Source organism: Magallana gigas, chromosome 2, assembly GCF_963853765.1.
Source record: "Magallana gigas chromosome 2, xbMagGiga1.1, whole genome shotgun sequence".
Classification (NCBI taxonomy): domain Eukaryota; kingdom Metazoa; phylum Mollusca; class Bivalvia; order Ostreida; family Ostreidae; genus Magallana; species Magallana gigas.
In genome coordinates, this window is record NC_088854.1 from 54,506,098 (window position 1) to 54,522,021 (window position 15,924).

General features: G+C 31.3%; 1 protein-coding gene across 1 annotated transcript; it reads left to right on the forward strand.

The window, feature by feature from the left end:
- The first annotated feature begins 1,540 nt into the window (after nt 1-1,540).
- Nucleotides 1,541-9,430, forward strand: LOC105331769 (uncharacterized). Its single transcript, XM_011434093.4, has 4 exons — nt 1,541-1,968; nt 6,122-6,340; nt 6,798-6,968; nt 8,720-9,430. The coding sequence occupies exons 1-4, from the start codon at nt 1,662-1,664 to the stop codon at nt 8,929-8,931; spliced, it is 909 nt and encodes a 302-aa protein (XP_011432395.3). The 5' UTR covers nt 1,541-1,661; the 3' UTR covers nt 8,932-9,430.
- The last annotated feature ends 6,494 nt before the right edge of the window (nt 9,431-15,924 follow it).

Sequence of the window (15,924 nt, forward strand, 5' to 3'; positions counted from 1 at the left end):
TATAACGTTATAAAGTAAAAACTAACTTTATTGTTTATTAAAGAAACTGGAAAAAATCACATACTTTTTGTAAAACGTTGATTTCTTTAAAACTTGTGCAAGATAATTATTCTATAAATTTTATGTAAATATTATTACACGGAAGTAATAAAAAGTACGCTTAAAATAGATCTAGTGTTCTGTGATGTCATACTTTATTGTAAAACTTTGAATTCTTTAAAATTTGTGCAAGATAGTTTTATTTATTTTATGTGAATATAATCACATGGATGTAATTAGAAACACTGTTAAGTTCAAGATATTTTTGCAGCTTAATTTTATCCTAATTTTCCAATTTTTTTAATACATTTTATCCATGCTAAGGGGTAATATCCCTTTTCTGACTTTTCTCTCGGTTGTATGTCTAAATGCAATAATTTTTCTAATCCCAACAACCAATTTTGAAATGTGTTTGTAGTTTTACTTTTTTAACACAGTTGGCAATAAAATTTAAAAAAAAATAAACAAGTTTAATTATGCCTACAAAGATTTTACTTTTAACAAAAAAGTACAGTTTTCTGATGCTAAAATATGCTCTAGTTCATGTTTATCTGACATTTCAAAAAGTGTGATGAAATGTATATTTTTTCTAATAATTGATGAAATTTAAGTCTATTAAGTTGAAATCAGTTCTGTTTTTCAACTTTCATCAGAGAATTTTACGAGTATGGAGTTTACCTTAAGTTCAAGATATTTTCGAAGCTTAATATTTTCCCAAATTTTCACTTTGTTAATATATTATATCTATTGTATCGGGAAATAACTCGTTTTCTGACTTTTCTCTCAGTTACATGTGTATTTGTCTAAATGCTATAATTGTTCTCAGCTTCTCATACCGACAGATAATTTTAACATGTGTTTTCTGACACAGTTGACAATAAAATTAAACTAAATATACAGCCTACTTTTATTTTACCTGTAAACAAAAAAAAGTACGATTTTCCGATTTTAAGATGTGTTTCTGTTTATTTGACATATTAAAAATTGTGGCATGTATATTTTTTTAAGCATTGAGGAAAGTTAGGTCTATTAAGTTGAAATCAGTAGTGGTTTTTTTTTTCAACTCTTATCAGGGAATATTACGAGCATGGAGTTATCTTAATTCATAATTTAAATTCATACTAGAGAAAATTAAAGTTGAATTGCACAGTGAAATAAAAAACAAAAGGATAGATTTTAATAAGTTAAAGACGTAATTCATCGAAAACAATTTTTGTACTTGTTATTTTTTGCGTTTCTTGTTTCACAATATACTCTTGTTGAAAAATATCGTAAGACCTTGTTAATTTTTTGAAGTGAAATTATTGGAAACATTCTAATTTTATCGATGTTGTAGAGCTTATAAAATCAAAGACAGTGATTCGTAAGTACAAGGTTAGCATTGTGTGATCTCGCGTGCAACTATAACATTCACATATTGAAAAAACAACACCTCTTACTGAGGTAGAAAATATTGAAGCTATGAAAATATTGATTTCATTGAAGGCTTCAATATAAATATGCAGGGTACCGTTTGGTTTGTATTTGCGACAACTGTAATTAGACTCATTGACATTAGTTCGCTCGTTGTAGCAGTCATTTGATTATAACTGATCTACACCGTGGGTTTTATTTTTAGAAAGATGAGCATTTCAAAGTGTGAATATTTGTACTTTTTCATTTTTCTTGTTGGATATTGTGAAACTTTGAGTGAAACGTATTTATATCGAGAAGTATTAATCATGCGGGACAGATATAAAACTTCAAACATATCTTTTGTTGAACAAACTCGTTCAAAAATCCAGTGTGGTATACAATCCACGTCGGTGTGTCAAAGTTTTTCGTATCACAAAGCGACATCCACCTGCCGTGGATATGACGTCATAATCAGTGACGCGATGTCCAGCGTTTTGGAGGGTGGTTGGAAGACTTACAATATCGACAGAACAGGTATGCTCATTTAGTAAGATCGATAAAAAAATACTTTTTTGCAAAAAATGTTATATCTTTATGACAATGTACAACTTAGTTTTTCAAAAAATAACATTATTGATACAGTCCCCATCATACGAATCTTATTTTTTATATGGTACGATGTAAGACGAATAGGGCCACATAAAAAATATTTTTATCTCGTAATTACAAGAAAAGATCTCGTTATTATGAGTTAATTATCTCGTTATAACGAGAAAAGATCTCGTAATTACGAGATAATTATCTCGTTATTACGAGAAAAGATCTCGTTATTACGAGAAAAGATCTATATAAAATGGCGCGTTTCTGAAAAGGAATTTGACTGGATCGCTCTTTCAGTCTATCTTTTTCTTTCCAGAAACATTGATTCAATTTTGATTAATATGTAAAAATAACAGCGATCATTATTCATTAATTTCTACAGATCAAAATGATTGGATTTGACGTTTTATCTTATCTGAACAAAAGAAAAGAACTTCATGTAATTTTACTATTCAACTTATGTATATTATAATCCCACTCCGAAGTAAATACCAGGTAGTCCTATAGTCGTAAAAACACAATTCTATTAGTTACAGATAACTTTTATGACTATATAGTTTCAGTCATGGATATGGATATACAGGATTTACCCGAATTTGTGTTTTATATGTTCATACACAACCTACATGTATATTGAAACAATTTGATTTTGTATAATAACATATTGGAGTCTGAAAACAAATTACACGTATCCTTCTTAATTATTGATAAATAGTTCAATGAATTTACTAATCAATCTGCTTTGCTACTTTTTCTGAAGTTTCTTTAAAACTGCTTGGTCTGATTTTATATCAAATTATGCGTACGCTTTTAAACGATGATTATGCTAACTATGTGTATATTAATAGACATAGATAATAATTAATATAATTTTAATGCAAAGAATATTGCGACATAATATTCTGTGTAATGCAGTGTTGTTTTAAATTTATTGAAACTAATATAAACTATACAGAAGAATATTCTGAAATTTTAAAGTGAATTAGAAAATCAAAATATAAAAGTTAATTTGAGTCATAGAATTCTTTAATTCATTTAATCAATCTTTAAAATATCTCCTTTCTTTAGTTACCTACACCCTTACAATGGCATAGGTCCTAAATGTAGGCATATTTGTTTTCAGATAAGAATTTTCGGATGATATGATCAAACGTGCTAATCAAAAACTTCAATAATAAACAGACCGACGTATGCTCGTTAGCATAGCAATGCCAAGTCAATTATTCTTTTTTAACATTAAAATAAATGGTTTTGCAGAAGAAAAATGAATATTCTATTTAGAAATTAATAAGTACATGTAACTTAAATTATATCTATCTTATCAAATATGAAGTACTTAGCCATGTTATTGTATGGCGAATGCTGTTAAATTTATTTCAATTACAATGTATATGCTTTTCACCAATGCTGTGATGTTTGATTAAATTTGATTTAATTAGATTTGATTAGAACTAGATTTGAATGCTTTGCTATTTGCTACAATGGTTTATACCTAATTTTTTAAAAATCTCATTAAAAAACTAGATCTAGTTTGTAATCTCGTTATAAAGTGTTGCTTAGTAATACAAGTAACGACATGTAACTTACCCGTTATAGAGCTCTATAAAAAGATCAATTATATTGTTATAAAGTAATTTTTAGAAAATATGTCGTTATAACAACATGTTAACCAAAAAGAGCAAAAATCTAAATCGTTCAAAAAATCACTAATTATTTAAACAATAAAATGCGTTCTTTGGTGATTCATGTGGAATATGAAGGTGGCGACATCGCAGAAAAATACATACATTGTATGTAAATATTTCATCATCAAGATTATTTCGTTCAGTCCGTGATTTTTCTTAGGTCGTTTGTAGCCTATAGGTTTCGACCAATCGATAAACTGGGTGTGTAGATTTCAGTCTTGTTAGTTTGATAGAGCTATGAATTAACTATAAGTTTCCGTAAGAAATAGAGGGAATCATACTAGATGTAGAACCATTTTAACAAGAGCTTGGACTTTGGTTAGTTGTGTCAAAAGGCAATGTGACCAATCTATTTAATTGCTAGTCACTCGGCCATGCATGGCTCTTTGAAATCAACACGATTTGTCTGGTTTTTGAGCGAAGATTACGCAATTGGTGCACATTTCGCTTGAGACCAGCGTCATTTTTAACTTTTTTTGACGCAAGAATAAGGTTGTCCATCCATAACTATCATATTTCATATCTAATAGATTGCAAGTTTGATCACTAAAATCTTCGTGTGATTTTAAGGAGTTTATTAAATAATAAAGTTTCAACTTTGAAATCTTAAAAAAAAAAAATTCTTATGAAATTTATCATATGTTGAAGTTAACATTAACGTCTATGGGAAAATGCATTTTTAAATATATTTCTTTAGGATAAGTAATTTTCTCACATTTCTCTTGGTAGAAAGTTGCAAAAGCTTTCCCCGTCTTCGAACATGCTAAAATAATTCATAGTTTACCATACATATTTTCAGAAAATGATTTTTTTTTTATTTTCCTAAGGGCAGACACAACTCTTTAAAAAAAAAGTTAAGTGCAAAGAGTTCATTTAATCGACTACATACATGGTATGGTTTATGTCAGCCTCATAATAACTTGATGTCGTATAGATCAATCAAAAGTGTTAAATTCACCTTAGTCATGGATGGACTACCTACTTTACCTGGCTCAACAAAGTAGGCATGATACTCGACAAGTAAAATTAGTGGATTTGAAGTCGAGTGGCTTTAGACTTGTAAAATTCGACAGAGATCCATACAAATCGTATGAATTAAAGACACAAAAATTTCAAAAGCTTTAATTAAAAACTGATGTACAATCGATTGATCGATTTGCTTTTTTGGCCTTGTTTCTAAAAGATGGAAAACACGTCGAGCTCAACCCCCGAGCTGTTCTAGGAAAGCGGATCATATAGACTTTGTCATTTGTGGCTGTTGATCTTGATATCTATGATAGAAGTTTTCCAGGTTGTTTATTTAACACCCTCTCTGTCCGACTCTTTGATAAAGTGTGCTTTAGTTTTATCCCTGAGGAGGTGATGTTATTCTAGTTTACGTTAACAGTGTCATCTATTTTTGTAATGATGCGCATCAGTAAAACAAATATCACTGAATCTATGGATAATTCAGAATTAAATCTGCTGAATATATGAATATATCAGTGATTCTGCAGAGATATGCTGGGTTTATGGTCAATTAGGATTTCCTTCTCGATGATAGGCGAGGGAGGCCCAGTAATTGCATACAATTTTTTGTTCACTGCAAAACTTTAATTGGTGTGTAAGTCATTGGTTAGTAATATCATAACGTTAATAAATTATTTTAGTTTTTAAAAACATCTTAGCTTGATAATAAATCCTTAATATGATACATTTCTTTGAATGAATAAGAAGATGCTAATAGCAATATATATTGAAAACATAATTAAAGGTATTTAAACCTTTAAAGACAAAATTTGTTACCTATAAAAATGAAATATTCACAGCAGAACAAAACTTAAAGAAGCACTTAAAAAATTAAACAAAAACTTTCAAAACCATCGACACAATTGGATTAATGAAACAAAGAAAGAAATTAGATAGATTGGCTTATATAGAGGCCTGGTGTACCGACAGTAGACATGAAAAGTGTATACGTACTTATATTTCCGATTGGATGGGGTGCCATTATTGATGTGCATATTGCAACTATTTATCCTCGTGGATTATATGTTAACAATCAGTTGGCAATTACTCAATGTTTTTGTTAGTATTTTCTATTTACTATAAATGAACAGCAAACTCAATTACTAAAATAGCGTTTAAATATTTATATCAAATCCCCAATGTATAGTTCCACTACTTTGTAAATGTATATTCTTAACTGTTAAAGGGCTGATAAGTAATATATTTATACATGTACATAATGTCTTTTTCGTGGCTAAAAGCTTTATTTACTAGTACCCAGAAGCCTAAATAACAATTCTGAAATCTTTGTTCCAACAGCAAGTCATAGAAGTCATATATAGACGTCAACGATTTGTCTCAACAAGATAACAAACAACATCTTCTTAAATTCTCCTTGAAAACTCTACTTTCAGGTAGCCCACCAGAAATAAGCCCTTATTCTAGTACAGTGTCAACAACAACAACAACAGTACCAAGTACAACAACAACACCGAGAACAACAACACTAACCACAGCGCCACCTATAACGACGACTGAACCACAAACAACAGAAGTAACAACGGCGTTATCCACGGTAGAACCAACCACAACAGCGCATCCTACTACAACCGTGACCACGGCTGCACCGTCTTGTACGTAAAAATACCAATATTTGTATTGTTTTCTAAACTTAAAGATGAGCTTCGTTTGTACAGTATTCACAAAGATATTTTAGTTAAATTTTAAACAAATACCGTATGTATGGTTATTTTCGCCCCGTATAATTTTCGCCTTTTACACTTGCAAAAGTATTTTCCCCCGTCTTGAATTCGCCCAGACACATTTTTGTTTGACTAGATTCTAATTTGAGACATTGGAATTCGCCCTGTCTTAAATCCGCCCGGTGACAACGAGGACTAAAGGGGCGAAAATAAAAGGGGTGAATATATCCCTGTTTACAGTTATTCGTTTAAAAATCAAATGCTGGATGCAAGAAATTACAGAAGTGCATGCAGATCACATAGTCTCCTCTTTCATTGCATTTTTACACATTTTATTTTAATGATAGTGCCTTTCTTTTTTTAAAATGCATTTCCCATTTTTTCCTAGGCTTGGCATGTCCCTCTGACTACATCTGTAAGCTGTCAATTCTGTTCTGCTACAAGTACTACCCGACTAGGAAGCATCGCGGGGACTCTGAGCTGGATTGTAGTAACGACGGTGGAATGTTGGCCATTATTGATAATGTGGATAAAGATAATGAAATATTGAATTATATAAGTAAGTCAATGTGTTATTTAACACGTTAAACAATGCTATTCAGTTAACTAAACAAATCGCCAATTGGAGTATATTTAGTTAATAGAAAAGTCCACACTGGTGTTGTATAGCAGCTTCCTCCCTTAGCGTAAATAGCTAGTTGCAAGTCCGATAGCTTACTGAAAAAAATCTTGAAAATGCCAAATTAAATGTAAAAAGGTTTCTGACACAATAAGTTTGAAATAAAAACCTTGTAAATATATGAGGAACAACTTTACCTAATGATGGCAAGTATTTTAAAATTGATTCCAAAATTCCTTCATGACGCCTTTCATCACTAAAACACACTATTCCTACAACACCCCGCTTCGATTTTTCAGTTTCAAAAGGAACCGCCATCTCAACATCTCACAACCAAATGAGGAACAAATATTTCCGAAATACTTATTTTTTGAAATAACTAATTATTCTCATTTTTTGAAAAAAAAAGAGAAGCTACAATATAATAGGCTTTCCGCTGGGGTAACCTGGCTATATGGAGTGGAATTTCGGCTAAATAGCTAGCTTTCCGTGGGGAAAAATCTACAATATGACAATTTTCCGGGAGGATAACCTGCTACATATAGGCATTTTTCAGGAGGTATAGATGGCCATTGGGAAAAGGCACTATACAACACCGGCTTATTGGTGATTTGGAAATGTTACATAACCTTTATTGATTAATTTCGGGTGACGAAGTTTACATCAGTAAATGGGCATTTATATATCTCAGTATTACAAGTAGACAATTGCATATTCCGTTTACATTATCATGTTTTGTGGTATATATTCGATTTTTCAAAACAAAAACTAGATTTCGTATAAAGAGATATAAAGTGGTTAAGTTTTCATCAATAAATGTGCATTTGTACATTAAATATTTGATATCTGCAATCAAACAATTGTTGTGAAAATGGTCAGATTTAATCGTTATGATGGCGACGCATGTAATGAACACGCCAATAATTTAATACTACATAAATTTAATTTTTATGTACAAGATTTTCAAACACAAACGCTCCATGCTTTCAGTGTAACTTTCATGTAGTCTTTTAAAATATCTTATTATATCTCCATATGATTATTCAACATAACGCGACATCTGATTGGTTCTAGACAATCACGTGCCAGGGCAATAGACCTTCATATTTCCCTGTCATCGTCATATTCGTCATAATATCCCACCCTCTTCGAATTGTCATTCCATGCTTATAAAACAATATCCCGAGGACGAGCATTTTATGTCATTAAATGATTAATTCTATCAAAAATCGTTTAAAATCCTTTTATATCAGAAAACTGTCATATAGAAAGAAACCGCGTTAATCATTAACTACGTTATTGCTTTACTAGAATTGAAAAACGATTAGAAACTGGTTTATTCTTAATTATCACCTGTCGTTCGGTATAATAAACAATTTATTGGGCGTTGCCCTCGGGAAATATGATTTTTTAAGGGGAAATAAATCTTCATATTTCCGTCACAATCTTGCAATAAATGTATAATATACTAGCCTAAGTGTATACCACAAAGCGCTTACTGCTTCAGTTCATCTTATGCATGTATATATATGCATATCATAGCTTTCAGATTCATTCTTTGTAATTCAATTTTCTACTATTTACACAAATTATAGATAGGAAAACATTGTACACAAAAATCTGCACACCATTGAGGGTGGAACCTGTTAATATTATTTTTATTCTTTCTGTGATTTAAAATATGTTTTTAGGCACCGAATCAATTTCGGAGACATTTTACTGGGTCCAAGGAAAATATCTCAACAATGAGTGGCGCTATGACGACGGATCACTGATGACGTATTTCCGGTGGGCTCCTTACCATCCCCTAAAAAACGACCTCATTGCATTTAACAGCGGCAATGGCTTTCACGGAACCGAGGACACTTACCAAGATGTGTTTTTCTGTGAAATAAGACTGTAGAATGACGTGTTTCATCTGTAAAACCAAAAGCGCGCCTTATAAAAAAGAACCATTTTAACAAGACCGTGGACTTTCAGTAGGACGTAGCTATCTAATTCTTGCGTCAAAACAGGTTAAAAATAAAAATGACGCGGTTTCAAGCGAAATATGCACCGATTGCCTTGTCTTTGCTTAAAAGCCAGACAAATTTTGTTGATTTCAGAGAGCCACGACTGAGTGGCCGACACTGAAATAGACAGGCCTACGTCACATTGCTGTTTAACACAACTACCCAAAGTCCAAGCTCTTGTTAAAATGGCTCTAAAGGTTTTAAAAACAACACAGTGACTACGAATCCCCAAAAGCCTAGTAGTATTGGATCTCCTTTTATTCTAAAAATAGAAAAACAAATTTGATGGGATTCTAATGTGATAACCTGATTGTTCTTTATTTTTTCATAACCTAGTTGCAATTATTGGTGGAATGTGTGCATAGATTAATTGGCTATCCATTAATTAAAGAGGTGGTTTGGAAACAATTTGTTTGGTTTCATTACTATGGATTTCTTCTAAAAATGTTTTCTTTCTGTTTTTGTTCGTTAGAACTCGTGTTTCATTCACTTTCTGGATGCGTTGATTAATACAACGAATCTTTTTGCATTAAAATTAGAATAAAAGCTTTCATATTATAACACATAATTTTTATTTAAAACTGGAGGGAATCACATACCATGTTGGAAATCAGGAAAATGGGATTACTTATTTTTCAATTACCAGTTATTGAAAGTATGAGAAAGAGCACTTTGCACAGTTGAAATTGGATTCATTCATTAATGCACACCATAGATTTCAATTGTGTACATTTTCCTCTCTACTTTTCGCCATTCCGGAATATCTGAGTTTTTAGGCTTGGTGACAATTATGTTTGATGCACCAATACCAAAGGACAAGATCTCCGTGAGATAGGGAATGACGTTCAGTACGCCACGAGATCGATACATTATCTCATGCTGTTCACAATGGACCATATTTAATGTAAATGAGCATCAATAACGATTTGTCATGTTGTAAATCTTGAATTTAAAGGGCGGATGTATATTGTCAATTTTGCATGTACATCCACCCAGTAAATTCAAAATTTACATCATGACAGATTATTCATTAAATAGTCTTATGTTACAAAATGTAACAAGTCGTAACATATGTTACAAAATGTTACAATTTGTAACATGACAGAAATTTACATAGACAAACATTTGCATGTGGACTAGCTCTCTGAAATTACAATATCACACATACATAAAACTGTCGAGGTATAATAAAGAAAAAATCAATGCATGTTCATTACAATCTACACATTAATAAAAAATAATTCTAATGCAAAGGTCCAATATAAAGCTGTTCAGATGGGTGCACAGTTGAAAGGCGAGGATGCGAAGGAGAGTTACCAATGTTGCTCTCTAGGCTTCATACATGTAACTACGTCATCAATCGCCGCTCCTTCACATTCACATATTCGTCTTTAAGGCGAAAGTGTAAAAATGCAAAAAGCCCCATCATTGTATCGTAGTTTTTACTTATAAATATTTAGAACCATTTAAACAAGAGCTTGGACTTTTGGTACGACGTTACTATAGATCTATTGCATGCATCAAAACGATTTTAAATAATAACGCTGTTCTCGAGTAAAATATGCATAGATTGCGTAGTCTCAGCAGAAAAACCAGACAAAACTTGTTGATTTTAAAGAGCTATGGCCAAGTGGTCAACAATGAAATAGACAGACCTACGTCACTTTGCTGTTTGACACAACTACCCAAAGTCCAAGCTCTTGTTAAAATGGTTCATCTATATGGTACAATAGCTTGATGATCACCCCTGTCAACCCATATAGTAATATAATGCAAAGATATTTTCTATGGCACGCCAAATTCACAAATGAGCTAAACATAGTTTCAAATTTGATAAGTTATGTTCATCGACTGGTAACCATAGTTTACGAACTGCAAACGATAATTAACGAGTCGTTAACTATAGTTTTCATCTGTAAAACTATATCTAACGGTTGTAAATTATAGTTAACGAATGATAATCTGTCTGCAAATAACGTTAACAACAGATTTTGCTGATAAATATAGATGCACATCTGTAAACTATAATTTACATTCGTTAACTATGGTTAACAGTTGTTAAATATAGTTTCAGAATCGTGAGACTATATTTATCAGGTAACCATGTTTTGCAATCGCAAATGGTTGTTTTTAGTGTTAGTTATAATTTTACACTTCTGAAACATAGATGAATCTAGTATAAAAATGAGCTACTCATAGTTTCACAGTCGATAAACTAGGTTCAACGGTTGTAAACTACAGTTTACAGACAGAAAACTATAGCTAAACGACGATAATCTATATTTCACATCTGTTTACCATAGTTAACGCGATCATCTATGTTTCAGAGGTGTTTAACTATAACACTAAAAAACAGCCATTTGTGATTGCAAAACATGGTTATCTGATAAATATACTTTCACGATTGTGAAACTATGATTAACAATTCTAAACCATAGTTAACGAATACAAACTAAAACTGTCCTAATGGGACTAATACCCCCGCAAGGATAATTTCAAATGGGACAAATAATTGAATTGAATAATAAAGGTTTGGAACACATACAAATAAAAAAATTCTAGAATTGTAAAAAAAAATATTAGTTAACAAAGAAAAATTAAAATCAAATTGTCAGAATTTCACTGTAAATACATATGTATTACAGTAATACATTTACAAATTTATGTATCTGATGATATTTTATTATTTAATTGTTTTAAAGAAAAACCAACAAATGACAGCCCCTCCCTTTGCAGTAAATGGAAATACCGGTAGCAAAGCAATGCTCTTCTGTTGATAAAACTTTGAATATCTTTCAAATAAGAGTCTTGACAGATGCAATTACTTGTTTCAAATTTTCCTCACTTTCTCCTATGGTACAATAGAACTCCATATCAAAAAATCCATAGGACTATGATTTTCTTTGATGAGCTTGTTAAATTTAATACAACTAGACTTTGACCCGTGCTTGCACGGGTTAACATTGCATAATTATGATATCGGACATTTACGAAATAGATAAATCGACACACCGTATTGTTGACATTTACGTAACCAATCTTTAAGCCGTGTACAATTCAATACACTCTGCTTAGTTTGAATAATCAAACTATGTCTTGGGACAGGTCTTCACAACAGTTAAAATGCCTTCCATATACCCGTAATTTAGCAAAATATTGCAGAATCGCTCCGAAACGATTTTGGAGAAAATTATTGGAGTTGCACTGAAAAAAAACCCCAGTCAAATTATTCATAACAAACCATTTTGAGGCTGTAAATACCTTTCATCTAAAAATTTAATTCATATTAATGAAGAATTTAACAATTTTACACCAACGTTTTTTACTCACTTCAAACTTACACACCGTGTTGACATTCGGAACTCTCGGGATTTTTCATATTTAAAGCAAATTAAATCTTTGATGAACATAATATATATATATATATATATATATATATATATATATATATATATATATATATATATATATATATATATATATATATATATATATATATATATAATATAAACCAAATTGTCAATGAAAATTTACACATAATTTTTTAATTGTAATATCGTTTCTGAGTTTATCTATGCAAATGTGACATTGTGGAAACATAGACTACTTAAAAAAGCCTCCCGTGGTTTAGCGTGAATGTAATGCGCATGCGCAAGATAGTAAAATCCAAAAAATCCAGATGATTTCCGGATTTTTAAAAGGAATTTTCGTTGATTATTAATAAATGAAGCTTGATTGAGAAAAAATAAAAACAAATTGGTAATCTTCAAGTACCAATGATATTTAAAATATATAAAACATAATATATATGTAATAGTATAAATAGATATATAGAATAAGGAAAATTAAACTTTCATAAAATCATTAAATCTTGTCTGATCTTAAAAAAAATGCAGGTGCACATCTTCAGGTGGTGATCAACATATGTACAAATTTTCAGACTGTTCCATGCAGTAGTAAAACATTCTATAGGGGGGACAAAGTTGTGTCTACAGACAGACGGACAGGGTGAAACCAGTATACCCCCTAAACTTCATTTGCGGGGTATAATTATAGTTTACAGATGTGAATCTATATTTATCAGCAAAATCTATCGTTAACGTTTTTTGCAGACAGATAAACTTAGATTATCATTCGTAAACTAGAGTTTACAATCGTTAAATATGGTTTTGCAGATGAAAACTATAGTAAACGAATTGTTAATTATAGTTAACGAATCGGGGCTTTTCGGGGCTTTTTGCAAAGTTAGACCTAACCATTAGGACATAGCATCATAGAGGGTTCAGTCCCCGCCCCCAACTTTTTCTCGCAGAAAAGATAATTGCTCCTAAATTTACCTTGAAAAGATGGAATTATTGAGAAGTTGGAGTCATAGGTATACTAGCGCCCCCCCCCCCCGGAATAGAATAGGAATATCATGATTTCAGGAATTTTTTTTTGGTATAGGTGTAACCCCCCCCCCCCCCCCCGGATGATTAGGATTTTCATGATTTTGTGATTTTGTGAATCAGGTTTTTTTTTTCTTTTGGCTTGTTAAGATTTCTGAGGATTAGTCCAGCCCCCCCCCCCCCCTTTCAAATTGCTTCCGCTGAGAAGTGTAAAACTATACTTAACAATTAACAAACAATCATTTGCGATTTCAAAACATAATTTATCTGATAAATGTAGCTTTACGATTGTTAAACTACTGTATGATTAACAACTCTTAACTATAGTTAACGAATGTAAATTATAGTTTACAGATGTGAATCTACCGTATATTCATTAGCAAAATCTATTGTTAACGTTTTTGCAGACAGATAAACTTAGATTATCTTTCGTAAACTATTGTTACAACCGTTAAACATAGATTTACAGATGAAAACGAATCTTAACTATAGTTTGCAGTTCGTAAACTAGCATGGTTACCAGTCGATAAACCTAATTTATCAAATGTGAAACTATGTATATAGCTAATTTTTGTGAATTTGGCGTGCCATAAGTTTATCTGTATTATTAGCTGATTAGCACAAAATGAAATCGTACATGCACATCTTTATGTTTTTTCTGAATGGTGACAAGTTAAAAATTAGCAGATAAATGCATATACAATGTGACATACAAGTACAAAGAAAAACAGCTAGAAGTAACACCACCCCTGAGAATGTTATTGTCATTTAAATTTAGACCACGTGGTTTTATTTGACCCTTTTAGTTTCGCAGTAAAAATTGTGCCTCATGATGATAGTCTATTTCTTAGAATTTATAGGTACTTGTAGTCAAATGTAAAATCTAGGCATTTATTGATTTTAAACTTTATCTTCATTAATTAGAGGATAAAACGAGTTCTAGATATAAATATGTAAATAGAAATTATAATTTTTTCTGCTTTTGCAACAATTAACATGCTTAGTAACGGTTCCCCTTTTAGGATTAATGTTTGATCCGCGCCTGACCTAGTAATAGCATCAATTGTAAAACAGACTATAATATTTTATGCAGAATATTCCTTGAACATAGCTCGATATACTAAGTTTTTATGCAAACCAAACACCCATTCTTTTTTTAAAAAGCATGGTATCGCACGCCAAAAGCATCAAACATGGCTATGATTTTATTAGGCAACCAATGTTTATACTTTCAACCACGTGTAGAGTGGTTGAACACGAACGATAACTCTGTTCTAAATATTATCGTTTAGTTTAAATAACCTCTAGAGGATGATATAAAACATATATCTTAACAGATTTTCATGTTTTAACATAAATCAAGTAGGATATGATATGAAAAATGACCAGAACTTGCGTATTTTGATAATATTATCCGAACACTTACACTTCCGCTCAAAATTTCACAGGAACTGAACAAATCTCGGTGAAGTCTCGTGAACTTTCATTTGAGCATCTCTGGATTTATTACATACTTAGCTACGATAAAGGAAACATTCCGAACACATTCGCAGGGGTGAACACCAGAGACATAAATAACATAAATGTTATATTTATGTCTCTGGTAACACTTTTAAAGGCAGTGCAATTTGGTCTACCTTTACTTTGCGCAATATTTCAATGTAACATATTATATATGTTGACATTCAATTTACTGAAAGTCATACTCCAGTAAAAATATAAAAATATTTAAAGAACATGGGTGGATAAGGCGTGTAAAATGCCCATACGCGGTCGGACAGGCTACTAAAAAATCAAAGTATCAACAAATCTGATGGGATTTTTTTAAAATCATTTAAAACAATATGTATTTAACGAATCATTGATTTGTAACCTGTAGGTATGTTCAATACTTGGAATATGTTGACTCAAACAGGCGTATACGTATCAAAACCTGCAAATATTGTCGTTTTTTAGAACTTCAAGGCTTTTTCTTTTATAGAGTGGGTCTGTGCTCCATATTTTTCTCATAGTCTAATTAAGGTCTAATGGAAAACAAACCGATTTCAATCAACAAAAACGTGGAGAGATGACCCACTATACATTAAAAATATCATTTTGTATCCCAACAACTGAACGTATTGAAAAAATAATACAAGTCCGGTAATTCGTGACCTTAGTCACACATAATATTTAAAAAGCCGCCTTTGTTGTGTCTGAAATGGCTCAGTAGTTAGAGTACCTGGCATAAGCTAACCGTATATATCTTGGGATTTTATGTTACGGGTTCGATACCACCAAAATTTCCGACAATATTTTTTTTCCTTATTTTTTTGTTAAATATATTAAAAACTGACTATAGTTAGAAATTTTGCTTTTGCAAAGTTGTATTATAATATATTTGAATAGATTTAATTGGGGAAAAATAAATTTAAAATTGTATTTCACTACTAAACTGAATGGGCATTTGCGCCATCTTATTCCCACATCTTCTTTAAATGGCCATGTATTGAGTAA

Bases quoted from the DNA above. Each gene is read 5' to 3' on its own strand.
- LOC105331769 (XM_011434093.4), top strand. From the start codon at position 1,662: ATGAGCATTTCAAAGTGTGAATATTTGTACTTTTTCATTTTTCTTGTT. The intron at 1,969-6,121 runs GTATGCTCATTT...CTCTACTTTCAG, and splicing joins TTACAATATCGACAGAACAG to GTAGCCCACCAGAAATAAGC. The intron at 6,969-8,719 runs GTAAGTCAATGT...ATATGTTTTTAG, and splicing joins TGAAATATTGAATTATATAA to GCACCGAATCAATTTCGGAG.